The following is a 26,239-nucleotide window of genomic DNA, read 5'->3' as shown; positions in this document are numbered from 1 at the left end:
TTACATGACAGAAGACTCAGCAACTGCAGACATTAATAAAACAGCACTTGGAGGAAAGACAGGAGCAGTCAACAATGTGGAAGAAAACTGCAGAGGTCTCATGTCAAAATTACAATTAATTACTTGAGGCAGCCCAGGGAGCTCTGCTCCTAATCATGGGAGAATTATTGCTTGAAAATAAAGTGTATGCATCAAGACAACGAGACACAGAACCATAGAATAGTACAGGTTGGAAGGGACCTTCAAAGGTCAGCTACTCCAACCCACCATACTGCATCTGAGATGCTTTAAAACTTTACCCAGCCACCTCCACCATAAAAGTGAGATAAGGGGAGTCTCTAAGGCGAAGATGCAGCCAGTCCCAGGCTGGGCTGGGTTCTGCCCAGGCACACTGTGCTTGCACGGCCAGTGGGGACCTGCTCATGCCCGAGCTCATGCCTGAGCTCTCCTCTGCTCCATACTCATGTTTCCCCACCTGGAAAGAGCTTGTTCAAGCCAGCCTGCAAGCCAAGGCAGCGTGAGCTGACCAAGTCTGACCTTGAATACAAGCTGCAGGCACTGGTTAGAGACATTTATGTTAACAGCCCTGAGTGACATGCAAACAGATATACACACTATTAACAATTAATGCAGTACAGGGCAGTGGTGCTGTGATCCATTTTTAAGTTCAATATTCCTAACAGTACACAAAAAAATAAGGAAGCTACAAATTATCCATACAGAAGAAAAGCGTTTCACTCAGCACAAAGTAGTACTTCAATGTAAAAATGCACAAACTACATTTACAAACCAAACTCTGGTAAGCATCTCAGTTGGCAGTGACACTGCAAGTAGAAAACATGAAAAATACTTACTCATTTTCTGATCAGCATAATCATTCATACAAGCTCCACTGTTAGATATTTACAAGCATTTAACTTATGATGGTAACTCTGAACATACCTACTACAGTTTGAAGGAACCTGATCTCACTAATTTAAGCTACTCCCTCCTTACATCCTGCCTACAACCTCTAGCTACCTGTAAAACACACCTGAGAAGTGTTTGATCCACCTCTTTTGCCTTTTATCAACAGTTTGGAGCATCGTGGTAAGATCAACTACATCCCCAGTTTGAAACCAAAGACTAAACTGTGATTTGCAAAATGGTAAGTAAGCAAGACCAGCTTTTCTGTAGCTTTCGACCTCCTGCACCGCTCACCAAAAGGCTCAACTGCTACAACCACCTGGCTCTAAATCCATCCTGAAGTTTATGGCCTCTGAATCCACTTATTCTGACATACAAGCACTCTAAATCTTTATCTCCACCACAGAACAGGAAAGCAATCTTGTAACAGCCACCTGAACTGATTCATTCTGGGATTTTTACAGTCTCCCAATCAGCACATACCAGTATGTAACCAAACTGAAGCACGCCAATGCCAGCAGACCTACAGTTCAACCTAGCAGGTTTTATTCTAGAGGACAGCATACATGTTGTTCTCCTCCACAGCACCTCATGTCTTCTTAATGAGCAGCCAGGCTACTGAAACACACATAAAAACCCGCTGTTCTTTGAAGCACTTCAGACAGCAGGATACTGGTACATTTCGATACTCTCTCTGCACAGATCAGAGCAAAGCAAAGTGGAAAAAGCACATTACAGATATTCAGACAAACCAGGCACCTTTCATTTTCTATTAGCAAGATCCCAAGAGACAATTTAGCGCTCTGCAAATACGGCATTGGAAGAGCTGAAAGTTGCTTCCTGAGTACAAGTCATTAACTAAAGATTTTAGAGTAACTTATATTCCTTTAGACCAGGCAAAACCAACAGCCATTTCCCCATCCTACATACAAGACCTAAAAAAAGCAAGATCATCATGAATATAACTCCCCTGTAATGTATTTCTCCTAAATCAGATTATCATTTAATGATTTCTCTCTCTCAAAAAACAGCACTCGAGCTCAAAAACAAAACACCAATTTCTGTATCAAGCAAAGACTATCAGCATTATTATGAAGTAACAAATTAGGCCTTTTGGCATCTCACAGCAGTGCTCCAAGATTTGAGGCTTCTTAAAAGCTCCAAGTTTTAAAGCAATCAAATAGCTGACAGCTGGAACAAAATTAGCATGATTAACCAGTTATGTAAATAATGCTGCAGTCACTACAAGCTGAATTCATTTATGCTCATCGCATTACATAGCACTGCTTGCACTGGACATCAGATGTTTGTCAACTAGTCATTAAAAGTGACTGTAAGAATAATGGATGTGAAAACAACGCGAGTATTACATCCACTATGTGATGTGCATCTGAGACCAGGCTACCTGATAGCCAGGTCTGGCTGTCTCTATATCCTCTATTAGGACAGGACCCTCAGGTAACTTGCAGATCAGACTTCTCTGGCCCGAGTATTCTCCAACGCTACTTCGCTCCTACCTAGGGAACAGGTCAATGTTCTGCTAAAGAGAGAGGTCCAGCCTGTAGAAGGCAGACATTCATCTTCATTCATCAATACAAGGCACCACGCAGGAGAACCATCGTCATTCCTGGGTGATGTCACATAGTTACTTTATGGCATCAAGGAAGTTACGATCAGCACCCAAAAGTCAAACTTCCCGATGTGTAACTTGGAGTCAATTCAGCCTTATCAGAATTTGTCTTCAGGAATGCATACTCATGGTTCATTTGTACTTGATAATTTTTGATAACACAGTTAAATATTTAATATTTGGAAGATTATCTTTGCAATTCTAGCTGGCGAGCTTACCATTGCTTTGAGTTTATAAAAGAAAATGTATCATAAAGCTTTAATTCTTCACAACAGAACACTACACGTAAGTTTGTTTGAAAATAATGGATCCAAGAATCAGCCAAGACAAACATATTTAGAAGTGCTTCCTAAATAGGCTGTATTTTGCTAAAGGTATTACAATATACTTACATTTCTAATCAAAAACCATCCTAACATCCCACATTTTACATCCTAACAATCCAATTTTCCATGACCTTGTCTCACACAAAACACAGTAACACACTGGAATTATGCAAGAGTTCCGTATTACCATAAACCACGTCTTTCAGTGGCGAGAATAATCAAACTTAATCTTGTGGCCTGATTTGCATTTTGAACTCCTAAAGTCAGCCTCCACAGTCCACAGCATCCGCAACACACCTCAATGATCCGAGCAAGTATTTCAGGCCTCCTGTTGAAAATGTGTACGCATGTATAATCCAGGGTGTTTTCTCAGCAGATTAAGAGAAAGAAACGGGTCCGATACATTTAAATGTTAAATATAACTTTGCTTTTCACATTGGTGATGATACCACACTTCATAAGGGAAAAGCATTATATACCCCTGGGCCAACCCAAACTGAGACCCAACGTTACCAATATGCCACAAAGCTTTAAAATGGGAAACTTCCATTCTAGATAGCCTGTGATAATTCTTGTCTCAGTACAGTTCCCAGCAACAATAATGCTTAATGTAATGCAGCACACTGATTCTCCAAGACCTATCTGTAGCATCAAAGGCACTGCAGGTAAAGACTGAAATAAAATATATAAAGACATAAAATAAAGCATTAAAAATGACTAAAAGCACTACCACACACCCTCCAAACCGACTCGACGACTGAAAATAATACAATAACACAAACAGAGCCATAATTAAGGTTAATAACGCAAAGGCCTGGGGACAACAAGACGAACCAGACCACCACCACCACCACCACCCCCGCCCCGGCCCCGGCCCCGGCCCGCCGCTGGTCCCCCCCATCCACCGGAGCAGGCCGCCGCCATCCCCGCAGCCCCGGCGGCTTCAGGCCGGCCTCATCGGCTTCCCTGGGAAGCCAGGCCCAAACTTGGGGCCGGAGGCTGGCGGCCAAAACCCTTCCGGCCCTGAGGCGAAGGGCCGTGGCCATCGTGTCCCCCCCCCCATCCCTTCGCCCCGCCGCCGCCGGCAGCACCGGGCCGCGGAGTCGCGCCCCCCGCTCCACAGCCCCGCCGCCGGGCTGCCACGATGGGCAGTAACTCGCTGCCCACCCAACGGCGACAACAAAGGACACCCCGGACCCCCGCCGGGGCTGCCCCCCCACCCCACCGGCCCCACGACCCACCGGCCGCCGGCCCCGCTCCGTGCCCGAGGCGAGCCCCGGGGGGCCCCTTCCCGCGCCCACCCCGCACCCCGCTGCTGAGGGGAAAGGCGGGGGGAGGCTCTTCCGCCGCCGCCGTCCGGTCCGTTCGCGATCCCCGTCCCGCACCCGAGCTCCCCGCGGCTCCCGGCCTGACCTGGCGCTGCGTGCGGGAGGAGCGGGGAGGGGCCCGCGGGACACGCGGAAGGGGGGGTCCCGGTTCCCGGCCGCCGCCGCCGCCGCTGGCTGCGTTTGACACCCACACGCACCATCCAACATGGCGGCGGCCGGGGGGAGGTGGCGGAGGAGGCGGAACCGGCGGCCGCGCGCGGCCCCGAGGCGCGGCCACGGCCCGGGCGCGGCGAGGAAAGGAACGGAGCGAGGCGGCGGCCTCAGCCCGGGCAGCGCTGCGCGGCCCGGCCCCTCCATCCCTCCCTCTCTCCCTCCTCACAGCCAGCGTGGTGGTGGGAGAGCGCCCGGCTCCTCCGCGGGGCCATTGCGGCTGCGAGGGAAGGGAATGGCTGTGGGGAGAGCATGGGCAGGAAAGGGGATCCCCCCAAACATGGGCGGGTTGACGTGCACCAAAGTGGCTTCATACTGTGATTACAGCAGCATTCCCCTTTGCCAATAGGGAATAACAGCGTTTATGGATGGGGGAAGGCTTTGGGATGGGGTGGGGGGGGGGAGCCAGGCATTGGAGCAAGCATCCTTTCCCGCTGGGGATAATGACTAAACCGGGCTGGCAGGTGGGAGGAGGTTGGTGGCCCCATTGCAGTTCCTCCTGGATGTATTTGTTCCCATCGTAAAAGCATGGGACAATAGAAGGAAACGGGGCGTCGCTGGTGGGAGATGGTCGGGGTTGGCGGGGGTCAGGGGAGAAGCTGGTGAGTAGGGCTCTGCTCCTGTTACAGCTGGCTCCGGGTAGCGCTGCCAGTGATTTAAACCCTAACTCCTAAGGAATCTTGCCTTACTAGAGCGTAACAGCAGAAAGGAAACTCGGAGCAAAACCCCGGTTCATAAGGTGTTGCCTTTCAAGTGACAGACAGGTCAGGCTCAGCCCAGCCCTTTTCTCCCATGGAGAGATTGCCTTGGAACTGGGGTTTCAATACAGAAGAACAGGGACTGCAGTAAAACACAGAGGAAACTGCATTAAAACCAACTTGTTTAGAAACGCTGCAAGTTGGAATGCTTCGGATGCCATCTGGTAGCTGGGAAGGCGAGGGTTCTGGGTTAAGCTGCGATGCTGGCTGAGCTTTAACCTTGAGCGAGGCAGAAATAAGTCTGGGTGGAATAATATAAAGGATCTGCAGGAGCTGAGAGATACTTCCCTCTTCCCGAGAAGAAAACAGCAGCGATGGAAACCTAATGTTTCTGTGCACGTTCATTAATCCTAATGATTAGGTGCTGACAGCTCTAAAGAACAAGAAGAAAACTCTCGGTTAAAAGAAAATGGGAAATAGAAGATTGTTCCCGCTGCTTTCTCTCCTGCCCACCTTCCTCCCAGGTCCAGACAGGCAACTCTCCAAAGCAGGAGGCGGCTTCCTCGCCATTCCCAGCTCCATCCCAGGTGTGTCTGTCTACACTGTATGAATGCACAAACCCAGCACAGAGCTGGCATGCCTCTGTCAACAAACCGTCTCCTCTATCAACCAGATCAAGCCACTTCGTGCAAGCAAAACAAGCCAGCCAAGCAGAATGGCACTTTTTATTACACCCGTTAATGCCGTCAATCACAGTTCCTGCTGCACTGGTAAAGGAACCCGATGGATGCAGCTGCACCAGCAGGGATGTACCCAGGCTGCAAAGGGATGATCCCTTTGGGTAGCTCCCTGAGGACATCCACAGTGAGAGGAAACTCGATCCCTTCAGGCGGTCCCCTGAGGGCATCCGCAGCGAGAGGGGAGTCCTCATTTTGTATTAACAACAGGAGGGTGTTGCTGTTTGCCCTTTGATTTCAAACCCAGGAGCTAGTGTAGAAAACCTCCCATGCCAGCACTGCCCCATCCCTCTCTCATACCACGCCCTGGATGTTGACTCCAGCTGCTCTATCAGATCATTCCCAGCCCACAACATTTCAGCTGTGTTGGCAGAGCCAGCGTTTAAGGCCATTATTTGCAACGTGAGTTTGGCATCAGCAGCCCATAGCTGTGGCATCTCCCTGGTAGCCACGCTGGCATCCGAGCAGTCCATGCGGAGAAAGCAGATGGTGGCAGCAAATCCAGCGAGCGGGAATGGAAGGGATAGGCATGGCGAGGAGGAGGAGGGTAAGGAGCAGTGCTGCAGGGCGATGTCAGGAAAGACAAGGCAGGCCATGGTTGTCCTCCCAGCTAACCTAGTGACGAGCGGCTGCCAGGAAGCCACGGGAGGGCCTGTTCCACAGCCATAACGTGAATCTCACCCACGCAGCACCTACCGCCACGTGGGGCTGAGCACACCGCTAATGACCTAATGAGTTTGTTCCAAAGGTCTGGCGGCGGCGTGGGCGACAACAGGAAGAGCACTTGAGAAAAGCAGCGAGCAATGACAAGTGCGTTTGTCTCTTCTCGCTGACCCCAGCCCCGCATTAACAAATAGGTCACAAACAACGGTGCTGCGCAGGGATCTAATCCTCCGGCCATATGGCAGCTGACCGAAAACATAGAAGGGGAAAGAAAAAAAAGGCTGCGAGGAGGATGCCACAAAGCTCTGCAGAAATTCGAAGGAAAACTCGGTAAATATATCCCTTGCAGTCTGAAATTTGATTTCCTCACTCCATTGTTTCCCATTTCCTGAGAGCTGGCTCGGTGGATCCCATTTTCTGCTTCTGTCTCCAGTGCTTGTAACCAAACGAGACTGAATCTCGTTACCCTGATGCATGGCTCGAGCTGTGTGCAATCCGATCTCTAAATCACAGTCCTTTTTGTTCCATTACTGATCTTCCTTCCCACTCCTAACCTACAGGGCTTCAGAAGGGATCAATTAAAAAAAGAGGCTAGCATCATCTAATGAAGGTGTGATTAATGTTCAGCACTTAAGTCTGTATTAAGTAGCCAAGTAAGAACCTGCCTCGTGTCTCAGGAGGCTGGGCGCCTTCCACTCACGCTGACTCCAGTGGGAGCTGGCATTTCCCAGCCACATGCTTCCATGTGGGGTAAATAGGGACTGAAATCCTTAACTGGCCCATAATGGAAATCTTCTAATTAAATGAGAAGCTGGGCAAATACAATCAGTATTGTCCTTAGAGCCAAAGCAGAGATGTTTCTCAACAAGCACAGGCCCTCTGTTGCTGACAGCGATACAGAATATATTCAGATTCATACAAAGTGATGTTCACCCCAGGTTATTCCCTTCTAGAGTCATGAATATTTCATGGAAATATGCAAAGTCTGAGTTGCAGTCTCGTCTGCTTTGATTAGACACATGGATCCACAGGGTCTGCAGCTCTAAGCACACACACAAGATTTGTCTACAAGCCAAGGAAGAAGCAAAACAGAAGTTTAGTTTATCCCGTATTTAGCCTGGTTTCTTCAAACATCTTTAAATAAGTGCAGTTACAAGGAACAAAATCAGAGGGTGAATGAGGGAGGGTGCAGCCCATTAAGCCTGTGCCTGAGTTCAGCTGGAATCGACCCAAGTTGAACCAGAACAGAGCATGCTTACAGCCAGCGTGAGGGCTTTAGTTTCATTTGTGACGCAGACAAGCCCGCAGCGCTGTTTCCAACGCAAGCGCTCATTTTGACAGGTTCAAAATTAATACAGCCCTGAAATGGGCTTTCAAAATTAATACACCTCTAATATGGGCTTTCAAAAGAGACCTTTTCTGAACACGTTAGCAGATTCATGGAAAGAGGAGGGAGAATGCAAGCCCAGCACATTCTGGTTTTCTCAGAATGAATATGCCCTGACAGCGCGAGAGGCAGTGACGTTTGAAATGTGCTTCGTTCTAGTGATCACCGAGCGCTGTGTTTCTTTAGAAGTCAAAGCCACTCTCATCTGCGGGCACCTTCCCTCGTTCCTTTCTCCTTACTGCTCTGGAGGTGCAGTTTCTCCCCGTGCCGCATCGAAAAGCCAAGGCCACTGCGCTGCTTATATTAAATCCCACTAAAGCCTCAGGGTGAAATTCCACAACAGTTTTAATTGACCTAAGTCAGGGTGTTGTGGTTCCTGCCCTTCCTCCACTGCCCGTTCCCGTTCCCTCCCTACCACCAACACCAGCTTATACCATCTGTGGTGAAGACTAATCACTTCTTTTTTTGGGGGGGAGGGTTACTTCTCAGCCAGTTTAGCTCCCTAAACCAGCTCAGCAGAAGGTCAAATGATCACTCACGTCAGCAAAAAGGAGGGGATGGGACCACTGCAAGGCCCCACTGACTGGCGAGGAGGTGTTTTTTTCTTGTTTAATAGGATACATCAGCACATTTAACCTAAACAGCCTGGATTTGCTGCTTGTTCCCAGGCTGGGAGCGCTCACCCATTGGGACTGTGTAGTTTGGAGTCACAAACTCAGGACCAGGTAGTCTGCAGTGAAGATGGGCTCATGTAAGTGTTACCGTGTGGTTCCACAAAGCAAGTCACCAAGTTAGAGCCCGTAAGCCCATGCTGCAGGTCAAGGATTCCCTTGCGGTTGGCTCAGTTTGTGCTATCCCTCTTGACTTCCTCCATGCCATGATGAGAGGACTTGCTGTCAGGAAGGAGTTGGTGGAGGATGTCACCCATCAGAGTTCATCATTCCTGCAGCCACCCAAGGAATGTCACCCAAAGAGTCAGGCCCTCCCTTTCGCCCCAGGCCCATCCTCAGCTCAATAGATGCTTCATAACAACAGCCAAACCACACGATGACTTGTGCTGTTGCACAAGGATCGTGCACGGCCAGGAATGATCCTCACTCCTCCCAGCTCTTTCTCACCGTGAGGGAAACCACACTGTGGAGCTCATGATGAGCAAAGTATCAGGATAGCAAGAGGAGCTGTGCTGCTGTCTCTGGAGCATCACCTGCATACTGAGTCTCCTTTCTTTATGGTGGGCTGGGACAGTGATTTCGGCTGGTCCTATCTGGGTGCAGAGGGAGGCAAAAGGCTTTTTGTCCATTAATAGAAGCAGGGGACATGAGAGATGTGAAGTGTACCTACAACCAAGCAGGCAACCAGGGGTCGCTGCTGTCAGAGGACATCATACACTCAAGTACCGTGAGGTCGAGCCCAGAGGAGGGACCTGAAGATGCTCTGAGGGCTGAAGCACTTCTATGGAGGCAGGCTGAGAAAGCTGAGGTCCACAGGAGCTTTCTTCACGTGTGTTCTGCTCCCAGAGCACCCTGCATTAAAGCTACATCAGCTTATAACCCTGGGAAATAGGCTGTGTACAACACAGTTTTAGCTCAAATGCCAGAGTATTGCTCTCAGTCACAAGAGGAAACGCAGGACCCCCTGATGCAGGCCAAGTACTAGAAGCTGCAGGCATTTTGAGCTCTTTTAAAGCGAGGCATTGGTAACACAGCACTGCCACGTCCCTGGATTACAGCTGGGTGCCCATCACTGATTATCAGAGCTGAAAAGCTGATAGCTTTCCCTCCTGACAGCTGAAAAGGGCGGGCTGTCTGTTTGGTTTGTGTTTGCACAGCACCCAGCCAGTCCCTTAATTGCTTGGCCCAGTTTCCAGGTTTCTGATTCCCACTTCTGCAAGTGACTTCCTCCATCCCCACGCTCACAAATCCACTTGCAACTTTCGTATCTGCATTCACGGTCGTGATTGGGAGCTTGTCACTGCTGCCCCATCACAAGGAGCATCTCATCCAAGCTGAAAGTGCAGAGCTGTAAATACATGAGATCCCTGGGTAACCAACAAGCAGCTGAAGAAAAAATCACCAGCTGGGCTGGAAGAGAGTCATGACAAGCAGTCAGGGCTCCCCAAAGCAAACAAACCTCACAGCACTGCAGGCAAGGAGTTCTCAGGAACGTGTTCAATTCTAACCCTATCTGACCAAGCTGCTCCATGGACCAGTCCTGCTGGACAACTGCTGCTCAAGCTCCTCAAAACTAGAAGGCTTCCATCTTCAAGGCCAGCAGGTTTCAGTAGCCATTGGAGCATCTCGGCCGGTCAAACAGGTTATAATTGGCTGTAATTAACACTCCTACAAGCTTCCACATTCTTTACAGGCTGAATGTGATTCCGAAATCCAGGAGTGTTCCCTGAGCCTTGCGAACATCAGAGGAAGTCAAAGGAGCCCGTTCTCTTCTGATGTTTAGAAATCAAACACCTCTGTGATCAGAGGAGGCGAAAGGCGAACACCAGCGCTGCTGGGAACTGCCTGTGCGCAGCCCAGTTTCTTCTGGGGCACAAACCACAGCAGCCTCAACCTCAATCAAAAATAACTGCAAAGCAAGTTGCTACAGCCAGCAGGTTCCTTCTGTCCCTCAAGAAGCCTCTGCTAACACTTGCATGTCGCTCATAGCATGGTGGGGAGCAGGGGATGTAAACCACGGTGCAGCCACAAGAGGTTTTAGCAGTACCGGAGTAGTCTTCGATGCAATGCGTGAACTGAATAACCCAGCTAGTGAGGGTAAAAGCCAAAGAAGCTGAAACTTGTATTGAAAGCCTCACATCTGTCCCCAGTGGGCTGGGAGAGCAGCTCACAACACCTGCACAGCTTGGCTTAAAAGCGCTTTGCACTCAGCAGGATCTTAACCGCTTGCAAAGGAAGGGCTGTGCTCTACAGATGATTTCCTCTGCTGAAGCCACCTATCTGACCCTCAAAAGAAGATTGGCAGATGCTTCCTTGCAAGCACCCTGTGTGCCTTGCCCTCTATTATTCTGCTACTAATCCTTCATTACAGGCACGTTGCAAGGAGTGGGCCTGCATCAGCTTTTCCAGCTTGGCGCTCACGGGAAGCAAACACGAGAGTCCAGTTCTTTCCCTCCAGGCAAGGCAAGACCTCCCATTTTGCTCTGAGATCAGAGCCTGAGGGATGTCAGGAAACTGGAGATGCTGTCACTCATGGACACCTCTTTCAAGATGCATCTCACAGTCATAGCTCTGGTTCAAGAGGTGTCCAAGCCCTACTCTGCTGGATCCTAGGGGAACACAACAAGGACATCTGTCTGCTCATCCACTTCCAATACTTGGCCTCTTCTCTCAAAGATGAAGAGGTCTGAAACACAGAACTGGGAGCCAGCACGTAGGGAACTGCTTAAAATCAAAGGTGTCCAGTTCATAATCCCAGTACTAATAGTGGTCAATAGTGAGCGCTGGGCGAAAAGTGCAGCACTCATGTGCTGTTTCTCAACATCCCAACACACTGCCATGGGTATCCCCCAAAAGCTCCATGATCCCTGGATGCCTTTACCTAGATTCTCCATTAACTAGCATGTTTTACACCCTTGAGGCTAAAGCCTCTACTAAGCTTTGTAGGCAGCTCACATTGCTTTTTAAGCCTTCAGCACCCAGGGGTGCTCAGATCCCGTCCTCCACAGGTAGAGTTAAACATATGCTAAACTGATTTACTGAACCAGTAAACTTCTTTGCCCTGGGGAGCCAAGAACAACGCAGCTGCAGTCTGCTGGAGGCTGCATTGCTGATCCCAGTGGGGGAAGCAGCAAGCAGACATCAGCTTGGGTAGCAGTCCTTGGGTTGATCTCCTGGTCTCCAGAGGGAGAAAACACAGGTGCCCAGGCTGCAGAGGGGATGCAGTGCTTTCCCGAGCTGTTTTTTGAGGACAACATCCTTGCTCTAATTGCTCATCTAAGCCTTGGTGGGGAACCCAGTGGTGCCTCCAACCCTCTGCTCCCAGAAAGCCTGAAATCCCAGTCCCTGAAGCAGGGAGGACCGACAGGGCCATTCATTTTGATGCACTGAGTTCCCTCCCAAACACGTTTCCATCGCAGCAGGCCATCATCACGTAGCATTAATGACAAGAAAACAAGTCCATAACACACAGTCCACCCTTGCTGCAGCCTAATCATGAGCTCCATGAGCTGGTGAGGTGTTCAGACATGCAAAGCCTGCAGTGACCAAGACTGTCAGCCAGGCACAGCTCCCCAGCAAAGCCCCAAAGCCCCAACCCAGTTCCTTTTTCAGCCTGAGAGAGGAAGAGGGGGAAGGAAGGAGGGAAGGAAGACAGCAAATCTGCACTTGGGATGCTGAAAGGAGCACTTTATATAAACACAGACATATAACAGCGTGGTTTGCTCTATTAGATATTGCATCTATATGCACGCATGTACATACACCTGCATGGGAAAGGCTTTTATTACCTGTGCTAACGTTAGTGCCTTGCGTCACTCAACCCACGAGCACTGCCAGGGCCATGCTGTTCCTCTGCCACCAGCTTCACAGGGAGGTGCCCAGGTTCCTGGCGATCCCAAACCCTTTCATTGAAGGAAATGCTGCGGATTCCAGCGCCACAGGAATGTTTCTAAGGAAAGCAGTGCCTTGACTTCCCATTGGAAGTGAAGAACCGCCTTGTAGGAGCGCTGCATATAGGGCCTGCTAAGAGAGGCAGAAAACAAGAACGTGCATCTTGGAGCTAACCCCTGGGCTGTGTTTCCTTCAAACCCTCATGCCAGATTGTGTTTTCCTTCATGCAGGTGGATATCTGGAAAGGCTTCAGTGAAATTACCCTGGATTTCCACAGCTGATGTGCCAGAAATCACCATCCAGCACAGCCCTAGGGAAGAGCACATCAGTTTTACTGTAGACTCCAGAAGCCTTCACTCACTCTTTCCTCTTGCACAGGCAAAAGCACCACTTAGGAAAATGGCATTGGACACTGCTGTGCCACCAAAGCAACAGCAGCAGCTTTATTTAGCTTAGTTTTCTAAAGGGAGGCAGGTGCAGTAGCACTGTGCAGGTAGGGATGGGCAAGGCCACGCATGTGGATTCTCCCTTGAAACCTTTGAGGCTGTCTGCTCATTCCAGGCCAAGCTGATGACAGGCTGGGCAGAGGTTTTAGAGTTCTTTAAATTCTCATCATTTTCTACATGGGCAGCTTGAGAAAGAGGTCGTAGTGATGTGCTCAACCCTATATCAGACTTCAGAGAATCCACACAGACATGCCACTTCAAGGCCCAAGCTCTATATCCTAGGCTGCACCAGACACTGCAGCAGCAGGAACGAATCATAGCAAAAGCAGAGCTGGGGGCTCTGGGGGGGAACCCCTGAGAGCATCTCCTCCTTCCCTGCAGGAAAGGGTGGTTCGGAGCAGCCAGAGCATCCGGGGAATCCGCAGCTGCACCTGCATCCGTCGCTGGCCAGACACAGAGGGCTTCAGTGCTCCATCTTCCCTCCGCTTCCTCCCTCTTGGCTTCCCCAGCTCTGCCCTGAATAGGCGGTTTCAGGAGGAGCACAGTGCCCAGATTCTCTCCGGTTTTACAGCGCATCCGCCGCCCCATGCATTATCCCTACGGGCCCCGCTCCAGCAGCCCGCCTGCCTCTTCCCACTGCCCGGCCGGGGATGCGGTAACACGCACATCCTCATCCCAAGGAAGCCTCCTCCCTCCAGCGGCTGGCCCAGTGCCCCAGGCTGTCCCCAGTGCTGATGGCACCATCTGCCTTGGCACTGACTAAAATCCTGCCACACAAGGGCTCCAGTTCTGCACCCACAGCCCACGAGTGCAACCCGGTCTGGTGGGAGATGTCCCTGCCCGTTGCAGGGGGTTGGAACTGGGTGAGCTTTAAGGTCCCTTCCAACCCAAACCATTCTGTGAGCCTATGAGCTCAGCCGAAGCAGCACCGTGGCTCAGTCCCAGATCACCCCTACACTGGTGGTACCCCACATCCCTGGGAAGCATCACCCAAGCATGTCCCCGCAGGGATGAGGCGCCAGCCCGAAGCAGCGGGGTAGGCAGGGTGCTGAAGGAGGAACCACAGCCACTCTTGCCACCCTTCCAGCGGAAGGCATGACGTGAGCTCTGCTTGAATCGGTTATTAATAACTCCTTTGTTCACAAGGAGGAACCCGAATGTGACTGCTTCAGCTCGGGCACCCCTCCACAAGCCATCCTTCCCAATTCCTCCCGCCAGGATCCGTGTTCTCGGAAGCGGCAGACGTCCCCGTGAGTCACAGCGGTGACAGCATGGTCCTCACCTACGCGCGCGCTCTGGGGCTGCTTTCGTCTCTCTCAAATCCTAGGCAAATAACAGATGCTGTTGTTGAGGGGGAGCTTCTCCCAGTCTGCTCAAGCACCAGGCTGCGTCTGGACGGGGCCAAACTCACGGCTCCCCTAAACCAAGGGGCCACTGAGCTCCTCTGCCCATGGGTGGTCCCTCCTGCCCCCCCATGCTGCCTGCACAGGGTGAGGAATGACATGCACTGACAGCAAATAGCCTCTACACTCAGACCTCAGCCTCTCTGTCTGATCTCTTCAGAGCTTGCAGTTCAAGGGACACTTCTGATTTCTCCTCTGTACAAACCCAAGCAGTGCTGTGAACCCTCTCCACCTCCACACCGTGGTGGGTCTCATTCTCCATGGGGATGGCTCCTGAGGAGCCACAAGAGGTGGCAAAGAAATACTCGCTCCCATAGGTGCTGCAGCACCAGTCTGCCCAGACAATCCTGGTATGAGGGCCTTGCCTTCCCCACAACCCACACAAGCAGCATACCACCAAGGAAGAATGGAGGCCTGATGCCACAGCAGTTTCCCACCCCAGAAGCCTCCATCAGAGATTCCCAGAGCAGCACTCAGCAGAGAACATCACTCACAGCTCAAAGCAGAGCCTGGGTTGACTTGGATGAAGGCACCCAGCAGGGCTCAGTTACCTCCAGGTCTGTCAGTGACCACAGTAAGGGCAGAGCCCAAGGACCAGCAGAGCACAGCCATAGAGCACACAAGATCTGCTTCCAAGTGGGCACCATAAGTTTGATGCAGGTAGAACTGAACGGCTCCATTCTCACCAGGCCACACAAAAGGAAGCCACAGTCAAAGGGACAACCCACTTTCTGCTCTGACGTCTGGGGCTGCTGAGAGAAGCCACCCAAGGAACAGCAGGAGCTCATGAGCATCTCCAAGACACAGAAGCAACAGAGAGCACCTATTCCTCATCAGTCCAAGCCCAGCTAACTCCCTCCATTTCTTTTTATAGGGCCCAGGGAGCTAGAGAGCCCTAGGCTGCTGCTGGTCCTGATGATTAACTCACTGATGGTTTACATCCCTGCAAATGACCCTCACCTGAGTCTCCATCCCAGCCATCCCCTGAGCCAAAACAGAGGTCCTCAGAGCCAGGCACCAGCACTGCTTACTCCATCAGCCCCAAACTGAGTCCTGGGAGCCTCATGGGTAGCACTCGATGTCGATTCCTCCTGGGGCTGCTACTCATATGTCTGGGCTCTCCCTCCTCACCGAAGTGATGTGTGGACCTTGCCCAGGAGCCTGGTCCCAGCCTCCATCCAAGGCTGCACACCCCCTGAGGGGGCTGTTTGGGATGACCTCCCTCCTCAGTGACCCTTTCCTGCGGGTGGAATTCCACCTGTGAGACTTCATGATTTCCAGTTCCTTTCCAGCAACACCATCAGGCCCAAGCGCTCAAAGTGAGGTCCCACCACCCCCTTCCCGCCCTCAGGCTTCATTCCTCCCCTTCCAACCCAAACTATTCTGTGATTCTCCCATGGGAGCTGGGGAGCACAGTCCCACTTCCCACCCCATGGACAAGCAGGACCTGCTCTGATTTACTAGCCCCATAAACCCTCATAGCATCCCCAGCCACCCATGTTGATGCCAAGGAGATGCAGCTCCGTGACTTCACTGGCTCTGGGTCTGCCGGCTGCCCTCTTGTAAATGTTTCCCTATGGGTCCTGCAGGACAATGAGAGGTTCAGAGGGGTATGACCCTCCCAGCACTGTCTGTTCTCTGTATTCAGTTACACCAAGGTGTAAACGGTGCCACAAGCTCCTTGGTTTGGGCTGGGCTTTGGAGAAGAGCGGAGCTGTGCGCAAGGACGGGTCTGATGCTCGGGACGTGACCTGTGCTCCGGGGGGAAAGTGCTGACTCCGAAATCCTGTTTACAGGCACTGACGTGGCGTTTTCTAGCCCAGGATGTTGCTTCCTCTCCGTGTGGGGCCTCAGTGGGGCACCCGCTTCCTCAAGAGGCCGGATTCTCATCACATCCCGTGCACCGGCCGTGGGTCGATACCGGACCCAGGCACACGGGCAGCTATGGGTGATGTGACCGGCACTTGCTGTGCCAGTGCAGGACATCTATGGTGGTCTCCCTGCCACAGGCAAAGCCCATGTACTCACTGGGGGCTGTGGCATGAGCCAGCTCACACTCTCCAGCCCTTCCATCATCCAGGCCCAGCTTACAGCCCCTCTATAGGAGGCAAAGCCAGGCACGAAACATCCCCTCCTTCCCAACGCACTGGATGGAGAGGAGCAAGGAGGAGCCTTAACAAAGCTCCTGGGGCCTGCAGCAGAAAAGGAAGGGGCTCCCTCCCTCCTCTTCCTCCCTCCCACACGGGGAGCTTGCAGCCAGGTAAACACAGGATGTTGATGAAACAGGCTCAGAGGACTGGGCAACGATGGAGCCAGCCCAGCTCGGGGCAGCAAACAGCACCCAGAGGGGAATGGGTGATGCCAGGGCCAACTGCACCGCCCCCCCTTCCCATCCCCAGGGTGAGCATCATCACCGTGCTCCAGGATGCAGGCTTTGACACCCACCACCACAACCATGCAGGTCCCTCTGAACACCGGGGTCCCACAGGGTGCAGGGATGGGGGTACAGACCCCCAGGATGCTCAGCACCCACGGCTCAGGGCTGGCACTGCAGGGACAGGCTCTCCCCTGCTCCGGTACAGGGTGTGCTGTGCAAAATGTGGCTGTTGGACAAGGGACAGGAGGGAAGATGGGAGGGGAAAAAAACCCAACAGCCTTGTTTTGATGTTTCTTGGATGCCTCAGACCCGTGGTTAGTCAGCGTTGGCTGCCTCGCAGGGCTCTGCAGCACAGCCTCACCATGTCAACTGGCTATTGCAGGGGTCACAGCTTCTTCTCAGGGCTCCGGTGAGCACGGGATAGGGAAGATTTGGGGCTGCTTATGAGCACTTGGAAGGGTTTTCCCAGGGAATGGAGCAGCTGGAGGATGGGATGCGATGGGCATCTCTGGTTTTGCAGTACCAGGATGCTCATGGCCCCTTTGAGGGGTTCCCTGGAGGTGGCATGATGCTGAACTGGTCCACACTGGGCTCTGCGATCAGGGGCACCCCATCCCTCTCCCTGGCAGTGAATTGGGCACCCAGGAAACGGCTGAACGCAGGAGAGTGTTTGGCTCCCAACCCAGAAACAGGGCTATAGACCGGAGAGCAGAAGGGACCCATCCCCTAGGCAGGGACCACGGCTGGAGCAGCAGGAAGGATCAGGGTGAGGGAAGCGGGGATGTGATGTAGGGGTGCAAGGACAGAGATGCCAAAGGGGCTGCCTGCTTCCTTAGAGCAAGAGTGGAGGAGCGTGTGGCACTGTCCCCAGGGTCCCCAGTGTCCCCCTTTATACTGCTGCCATCTGCTGGCAGGACCCAATCCTGCTCCGGTCCTGAGTCCAAACACTGTGCCAAAGCCTTGGGGACCCCTTTGTGACCCCACTGTCCTGCACCCCGCTCCCAGGCACACCGGGCATTGCAGCATCATGCATGGCTTCGAATGGACACCCCAAGGTGCCCCCCTAAACCTCTCTGCTGTGAGTCCAATGAAGCTGCACCCCAAAACTGCTCTCAGTATCCATGTGTGGTCCTCACCCCACACTAACCTGCTCCCTGGATTGCAGGTTTTTCCCATGTCAGACCCTTTCCAGTGCTCTGACACCCCCATGCCCAGCTCACCCCCATCATTGCCTTGTTGTACACGACACAGATTTCAGACCATCCCATCTGTGCTGGTGGACACAGGGACAGGATCGAGCCCTTGGCCAGCAGCAGGGTTACAGCAGTGGCTCTGCTGTGGGGCTGGTTTCTGCCGGGAGCATCCAGCTCTGCTCTGGCCAAGCAGCAGAGGAAGCCCAGCCCCGAGATAGCATCTTCCTGCTGCAGTCCTGTCCCCTGGGTCCTGCCAGGCCATGGGGATCTGCTGAGTCCTGTCCCTAGGACATACCGAGCCTATTCCCACGGCCTTCCCAGCGTTTCCGCTTCCCTTGGGAACAGCAGGTCCTGAGGCCGTGTTGGGGATAACCATTGAGGGCATGTGGGGACAGCCAGGGCCACCCTCTCCGCTTCCCATGGGCAGCGAGACATTGAAAATGGCCTCAATGAGGTGTTACACGGTGTTTGCTCTTTGGATGCGCTTGGAAAGTGTCTTGGATGCACTTGGGAATGGTTGGAGAGACAAACCCAAACCCCACCAAGGCCCTGCAAGCACCACGGCTCATCCCTCCCCGGGCAGATGGCAGCGGCATCCTGCTCCTCACTGGAAAATGCCCAAGTGCATGGGCAGGGATTGAGCTGCAGTTGTCCCTGCTTTAATTCCTCAGAGCAAAGCAAAACCAGCATCCGGAGGATTTTCTGTGGGCTTCATGTCCCGGCCCACACACACGCCGGGAATGCTGCACGGCATCGGAAACCTTCCCGTTGGGAATGACGCCTTGCATGCGAGCCCTGCGGACTCAGGGCCTGATGCCCACGAGAGCTGCAGGAAATGGTTTTAGTCTAAAAGGGATTATTTTTTTCCCCTTATTTCTGTGGGAAAAAAAAAAAAAGGCTGGAAAAAAAATCAACCCCCAAAGGGCCACAACTGAAAAAGCCAATGGCAATGATGCTGAAACCTTGCTGGTGAGAGCTGGGACCTCGCATGGAGTTTTCGGTCTGATTTCCAAAGGAATGAGGTTGTGCCTCCACCATTCCTTCCTGTGCCTCTGCCCAAGACACCCCTTCCCATCAAGGCACTTTTCAAAGCCCGTGAAGGCAGCTCAACCCTTACAAGACATCCGAGACTCCCCCATTGGCATTACCTGCCAGCCATGCTCTCCAGGCACGTTTCACCCACATCCATGACCGGTGCCCCCAGCTCATCACCATCCTTTTCCCTTCCAACACCCATTGCCACCCATGCCCCATGGCAGAGGTGATGGCACCAACCAATGTGACCGGATCCTTCTACCGATGGGCCCCTGGTATCTGGGCGGGCCGGAACATCTCCCCCTCCCCAGCACATCTGGGCAGCTGTGCCTGTGTGGTGCTCATGCTGACATCAGCACAGCTTCCTGCCGCCGGCACCGCTGCGCCGTGTGCTCACCCCTGCACCCCTCAGAGCCATCCTGTCACAGCCAGAGCCATGGAGTCGGTGGCTCTGTACAGCTTCCAGACGACAGAGAAGGACGAGCTGCCCTTCCACAAAGGGGACACCCTGAAGGTACATGGGCAGGGGGGGTCACCAGCCGTTGGAGGGGGGGGTTGGAGTGAGCACGTGGCATGGGGGTGCTTTCCTTGTTGCCTTTATGGGGCTTTCCATGGTGTATAAGGAGCCAGACTTGAGGCGTTTGGGGTGCGCAGCATCATCCCCAGTAGCGGCGGGTACCACTTTGTGCCACCGGTCACATCTCCAGCAAGGACCCAGCTGGGCCTTGGCATGTCACCTCCCTGGCCACCAGTTATGCTTTGCTACAGCCCCCCAGGGCTGGAATATGTTTTCCCTTCCCCATGGAACCACTGAGGGCCGCAGGAACCCCACACCCGAGAGCGTGTGCGCAAACACCCTCTGCATCAAGGTGGGCTCTTTGATGCCACTTGGGAACCCCAAAAACCTTCCTGGGGGCTCAAACCATCCCCAGGGAGCTGCAGCCCTGTGATGGGGGTGAGGGCACCCCCATCCTGCCACGCCGCCCAGCACTAACCCCCTCTCCATGGGGCCGATGCTGCGGTACCCAGCACCCTGCAGCCAGCCCTGGGCAGGGTGAGTGCATGGCCATGCCCCTGTGTCCCTCCTGCCTTCCCAGTGTGTTTTCCCCATCCCCATGCCCCGGGTTTCGGATCCTGTTTGCTCAGCGGTGCCGGCCCCAGCGTGGGAGGCTGGAAAACCGTGTGGGAAGCGGGTGTCAGCACCCGGCAGCACCGGGGCCCTTCCTCCCACAGAGCACCCAACTGCAACCACCCCAGGGGACACAGGGGCCTGGCTGCCACCTCCAGGGATGGGGTTTACCTTTATCCTTGGCTGGGGGTTTGGGGCACCCTGCAATTGCCAGCATTTGTGAGCTAAGGAGGGCTGGGGGAGCAGGCAGGCTCTACAGGTGCCCCCAGACCACATCACTGTTGTCAGAGCCCCCTTTTCACCAGGACTCATAGAATGGGTTGGGTTGGAAGAGACCTTAAAGCTCATCCAGTTCCAACCCCAGCCATGGGCAGGGACACCTTCCACTAGGGCAGGTTTAGGTGGGGAATATGGGGTCTGGAGCAGTGATGGGGGTCCCACTCAGCTCCTCTCCCAGTAGCTCCTGTCCCACCTTAGATCCTCAACATGGAAGACGACCAGAACTGGTACAAGGCTGAGCTGTACGGCTGTGAGGGCTTCATCCCCAAGAACTACATCAAGGTCAAGCCTCACCCGTAAGTACCATCCACGACACATGGAAACAGAGCTTGAAACCCTGCTCTGGTAGCACCCACCAGCACCAGGACATCCTCTCCCACCACCCAGGCTGTGATCCCCACACCCCATGCCCATCGGTCTGCACAAGCCAGAGCGGTCCCACACATGGGGAAACTGAGTCACAGAGCGATGGGGTGTGCGTGCCAGGTCAGTGTGCCCATGCCAGCACAGCCAGAGGGGACGGGAGGCAGCAGCACATCCACATCCCCCTGACACAGAGCGATGCAACCCTCACACGGGGCTGTCCGCTAAATAAATGGTAATTGGGGAACAACGAAGCGCTATGGGATTAGGAGTGCATTAGACACAATCCTATTACTGTGTTATTAAAGCCCAGCCTAATCCACCCCTGTTTTAACCTGTGTTTTATGTATCATTATCCCCTGGTACATCGCATGTAAATGCCACAGCAAAACCTGCCCGGGGCTGCAGGCAGCCCGAGGCACATCCCATTGCCTCTCTGGTTTGGGTTAACAAGCTGGGGCGGGCAGGACACAGCCTCTTGTGTGCAGAGCATGGAGGGATGGCACTGGGAGATGTGCAAAAGTCCGTGGGTCATTGTTCCTGGGGCAGTTTTAACAGGCAGCAAAAGGTCTGCACGCCCTGGGGCTCCTCAAATGCACAGACACAGCCTTGGCAGGGATGGGAGATGGGGACTCTGCTCCTCCACGTTGTTCCAGCAGCTGCCTGCAATGCAGGCAGGCAGGGTTTCATCCTGCATGGAGGATTTACTGCCCTGCAACCCTCTCTGGCAGGGCTGTTCCCATAGGGAGACATGGGGAGGAGTGAGGTGATAGCGAAGTAGGGGATGAGGCACATGAGCTGGTGACAGGATGTGGTCACGGCTGTCATTGACGCTGCACTAACCCCATACGGATAAGGCAGCACGTGGGGACACGTCTGCACCCACAGCACCTTGTGACAGCACTGTGATAAACTGGGGGGAAGGGATCCATCCCCTTCAGGGATGTCCCAGCCCCATAGGGAGCCAAATGGGGACCCTGCTCCCACCGGTACCAGGGCTCTCGGTGCCTCCGTCCTGCAGCGATGGAGCATTGGGGTGTCCCTTGCTGCCCTGATCCCGGTGTCCCTCGCAGGTGGTATCGGGGAAGGATCTCCCGGCATCTGGCAGAGGAGCAGCTCCTCCAGCGCAAGCACATCGGAGCCTTCCTGATCCGAGACTGTGAGAGCGCTCCGGGGGAGTTCTCCATCTCCGTCAAGTGAGTGGCTATGGGATGCGGATGGACGCACAATGGGACGGGAAGGGATCCCCCGCAGCGCCTGCTTTTGGGACCAAAGGCATCAAGGCCACCCTTGTGCATAGTAGTGCTGGGGATGGGGTGAGCATCCTGCCCTGTCCTGGTCACCTCCAAGGGGCTGGGGGCTGCAGATCCATGTCCCCAAGACATCAAGGAGCAGCTTCACACAGGGCCTTCCCCTTCTTCCTCCCCTCGGCAGCTTCACGCTCCGCCTCCATCCCCACCGCTTCCTGCTCCCTGCCTGCACCACGGGCTGGATCTGGGTCCCTCATTGGGGTGCCCCTCAACACAGCCGTGTGGGTAACAACAGCACCGGGGCCAAGCTGTGAGCACAGCCCAGGGGACATGGCCTGGGGGAACGCGTTGCCCAGAGCATCCCAAAGGACGCCGGGCTGCAGCATCCCAGTGCCGTGGGGCTGATGACTTTGGCATGGGCAGCAGGGCTGCGTGAAGGCAGCGTGCCAAAGGGCAGAGCCTGCCCCAGGGCCTCTCACCCCATCGCTGCCCCTTCCCTGCCCGGGGCCAGGGTAGCAGGAGCCAGCCCCGGGCCAGGCAGGCACTTTCTCACGCTGCTAATCTCTAATTAAGCATTTAAGGAGGTTCTTGCCCTTAATGAAAGGGAGCCCTGCTCTGCCCTGCGTCTCCAGCCAGGCCAGCTCCCTGCCCCTGCCTGGGGGCCTGGCACTGGTAGGTCAATGCAGCAGCCCCATGCAGTGCAGGCACCCCAGTGTGCCACACCGAGGGGTGACAGCAATCGGGGCTGGCAAAGGAAGTCCCTACCTGCAGCTTGGGGGTCCCAAGGGATTTGGGAGCCCAATCCGAGCCTTTGCTGTCTCCTCCTGGAATGTGCTGAGCTGAGAGCTGCAGCTCTCCCCACATTCTCTTCCGATGTGGCTTCTCTTTGATCCCTGCTGGAATTAGGTCTGGTGGCTGCCAGCATCCCGAGGCCAGGGTAACGTCCATCCTCCTTCCGCAGCTACGGGCAGCACGTCCAGCACTTCAAGGTGCTCAGGGAGAGGAATGGCAAATATTACCTCTGGGAGGAAAAGTTCAACTCCCTCAACAAGCTGGTGGATTTCTACAGGACCACCAGCATCGCCAAACAGCAGCAGATCTTCCTCCGGGATGAGGACCAGGGCCAGGAGGTACCGTCAGGGGATGAGGCCATGGGGATGCGCAGAGCTGGGGCGATGGCATCGATGGGCTGGGAGCCCCTTTGGGATAGATGAGATGCTAGGAGGGAGTTCTGCCCTGTGAGGGTGCTGAGGCGCTGGCACAGGGTGCCCAGAGAAGCTGTGGCTGCCCCATCCCTGGCAGTGTTCAAGGCCAGGTTGGACACAGGGGCTTGGAGCAAGCTGCTCCAGTGGAAGGGGTCCCTGCCCGTGGCAGGGGGTGGAGCTGGAGGAGCTTTAAGGTCCCTTCAACCCAAACCAGGCCGGGATTCTAGGATTCTATGAAACCAAATGACCCAGCTCTGAGCAGACACCAGCTCCAGCCCCCTCTGGGCGCAGGCTCCCTCATCACCATCAGGCAAAGCATCCTGGGTCCAGTCCCAGACCCCTTCATAACCCCCACTTCGAGGCTCAGTTTCCCCCATAGAGGAGGACAGGGCTGGCACTTGGCCCTGTGCTCAGGATGGGACCAAGGCAGTGTCAAGCAGAAGATGCTGTGCTGTGGGGATGCAGCAGGGTGGAGAAAGCCTCCAGTGCAGCTCCGCAGGGCAGGGCAGCTCCCCTGGGCCCATGGCACCATCCCTGAGGCCAGGGGTGATGCCTGGGGCAGGTGGCACAGCCTGACCAGTGCGGGATGGGGCACTGGCAGCTTCGGGCCAGCTCCAGCAAAGCCAAACCCTGGGGCGGTGATGGTGGAGGTGGCAAAACCAGGCCTGGGAGCTGGGCTGGGGTGGCTCCAGCACCCAGAGGGACCCAGGAAGGACCCAGGAAGGAGAGAGGTGCCAGCTGCCCCGAGCAGGGGATCCTGGGCTCCAATCTTGGCTCTCCCAGGCATCCTTGTTCCTTGGGATGCTCCCCTGCACCCCAGGCTCTGCCCTGCACTAGAGGCTGTCCCCAGCACTCCAGCTCTTCCCATGGAAGGATTCCTCTATCTCCCACCTCCTGTCCTCAAAGCGAGCATCCCAGGCACCCCCACACCCTCCATGCTCTCACCTCCCAGGGCTGGTCCTCACTTCAGCGTGTCACCGCATCCCCATCACAGCGGGGACTCAGGCAGCACAACCCGGAGCAGAGGGGCCTGCAGAGGGGGCTCCCCTCCCTTCACCAACCCCTGCCCTTGGCTTTCCCTCAGGTGAGGAGACCCAGGTTCGTGCAGGCTCAGTTTGATTTCTCCTCCCACGACTGCTCCCAGCTTCCTTTCCTCCGCGGGGACATCATCGAGGTCCTGGACTGCCCCGACCCCAACTGGTGGCAGGGGAAGATCTACGGGCGCATCGGCCTCTTCCCTCGCAGCTACGTGCACCCCATCTGCAAGTGAGCTGCTGCGGGCAAGCAGGGGGGGGACCACGGCCCCGCTGCCCCCCCACTCACCGGAGCTGCTTTGGCCCTGGACGTGGACTGCACATCCCCTTGTCCCCATGGATGGTGCCCGTCCCTCTGCAGGGCTGGCGACACACAAGGACTCAGTGCCATGGGGGCTGTGCTGGAGGTCGTGGCCAGGATCACAGTGATCCCCATCCAAGGGTGCCCATTTCCAGCACCCTGAAACATCGGCTCTCCCTGTTCCCTGCCCAGGAGACCTCCAACATTCCCAGCCCAGGCATCGCCTCTCATTGGGAGCAGCACAGAGCGCTGGACCACGGCCAGAAAACCTTCTCCAGAGCCCCAGCCTGATGGGGTGGCAGCTATGGAGGGGATGAGAATGTGTCCCCCAAACCTTCGCTCCTCTCCAGGGCAAGCAAAGCCCGGGTTCCAAGCAGGGCTGCAGGCAGCCGGGATGCAGCCAGGCTTGGTAACCCCATGGAGGGATGCTGGGAAAGGCTGATCCAGGGGGTTCAGTCCTGTGGGTGCTGTAAATAGCCGCACATTGTACCTTTGGTGATGGTAGTTCTATTCAGAGCTGGTAAAACGTGTTCGGTGACAGCCTCGGGGGTGGCTGCTCCTTTTCCACCATCGCACAGCAGGATCCATGTGGCTGCTGCCCCACCGTGGCTTTGCTTCCCCTGCAGCCCCATTCACCCACCCCGATAACTCCCCCCAGAGCCTTTCCTGACCCCACAAATACCCCTCAACACCTCACAACCCCCTGGGATGCACTCAGTGTCCGCAGCACTGAGAACACCCAGCTCATTGCACTGATTGATTTAACCATCCCAAGTCCCAAATGCAACAAGTAAAAACTATCCCCCAAATCCCCATTTCCCCCCATTCCCAGCACCTTTCCTCCCTCCAGGGGCTGGCAGGCCATTAGGCAAAGTGGGCATAGCAGAAAACATTGACACACATCAGGATAACGGCGTTGATGCTGCAGATGCGGGACCAGAAGAGGGGCTCTGTGGTGTCCTTGAGGGCCATGGGTGGGAGTCCCTCGGCCTTTGATGGCTGCTGGCTCTCCGGGGTGACTGAGCAGGAGCCTGGCACAGGAAGACAGTGATTGCAGGGGATATTCCCTACAGGGGATAGGACTATGGGGAAACTGAGGCACAGGGGCATCCATGCTGCCCATTACAGGCAGGGAATGGGGAGCACTGAAGATGCCTCCCCTGCCAGACACCCCAAGCACACACTCACCAACATGGGATCCATGGGATGTGCCATCCATGGAGAGCTTGAGGGGATCCCGTGGGAGGGTCAACCACGTGAGATCCTTCAGCTAGAAATAGGGTTAGATTTGGTGTGACAACACCTCAGGGTGAGACCCTCCCATAGGGACCCCCTGGCTGAGATTGGGGTGCTTTACAAAGAGGAAGCAGCCTGAGTGTAAAATGCACACCCTGACCCAAGGGGCAGGAGAAAACCCCTGTGTTTGGTAGGTCTTTAACCCACAGAGGACGCAAACAGGACATGGGGAAACACTGGAGTGTGTGAGCTGGGGGCGCCGGATGGATGTGCCCTGGTCCATGCGCATCCTGAAGCGGGGATGCAGGCAGGGATGGAGGGCAGAGCCTGGCACAGCTTCCTAAGGAGATATTGGGGGGGGGGGGTGGGATTTGTGAAGGGCTGGGTGGGTGCTCTCATCACCACATCATTGCCTTGGCACCGAGCTCACACCAAACATCAGTGGGGATTTACAGCTGGGCAGCATGGCCATGGCAGAGCTCAAACCCACAGGTCTAGGAACCGGGAGCTCTCTCCAGTCCCGGACAAATCCCTTCTCTCC

The 26,239-nt window shown here is 54.6% G+C and overlaps 3 protein-coding genes across 4 annotated transcripts in view; 2 read left to right on the top strand and 1 right to left on the bottom strand.

The window, feature by feature from the left end:
• EPN2 (epsin 2) overlaps positions 1-4,437 on the bottom strand; it is a 42,770-nt gene extending 38,333 nt beyond the window's left edge. Inside the window, exon 1 of one of the 2 annotated variants that reach the window (XM_057420887.1) lies at positions 4,276-4,437. The gene's annotated coding sequence lies outside the window, so the exon portion shown is untranslated. The remainder of the gene's footprint in view (positions 1-4,275) is intronic. The other variant, XM_057420888.1, reaches the window with a different exon arrangement.
• Positions 1-26,239, top strand: part of SHMT1 (serine hydroxymethyltransferase 1) — a 152,284-nt gene that overhangs the window by 56,282 nt on the left and 69,763 nt on the right. The gene's annotated exons all lie outside the window — the stretch shown is intronic.
• On the top strand, positions 19,258-24,956 carry GRAP (GRB2 related adaptor protein). Its single transcript, XM_057420903.1, has 5 exons — positions 19,258-19,415; positions 20,508-20,605; positions 21,746-21,868; positions 22,884-23,052; positions 24,212-24,956. The coding sequence occupies exons 1-5, from the start codon at positions 19,338-19,340 to the stop codon at positions 24,395-24,397; spliced, it is 654 nt and encodes a 217-aa protein (XP_057276886.1). The 5' UTR covers positions 19,258-19,337; the 3' UTR covers positions 24,398-24,956.

The sequence above is a fragment of the Pezoporus wallicus genome, unplaced genomic scaffold (assembly GCF_028554395.1).
Source record: "Pezoporus wallicus isolate ANWC-B61680 ecotype Strahan unplaced genomic scaffold, APGP_CSIRO_Pwel_v1 contig_13721, whole genome shotgun sequence".
Lineage (NCBI taxonomy): Eukaryota > Metazoa > Chordata > Aves > Psittaciformes > Psittacidae > Pezoporus > Pezoporus wallicus.
This window is presented reverse-complemented; position numbering and strand designations above follow the sequence as displayed.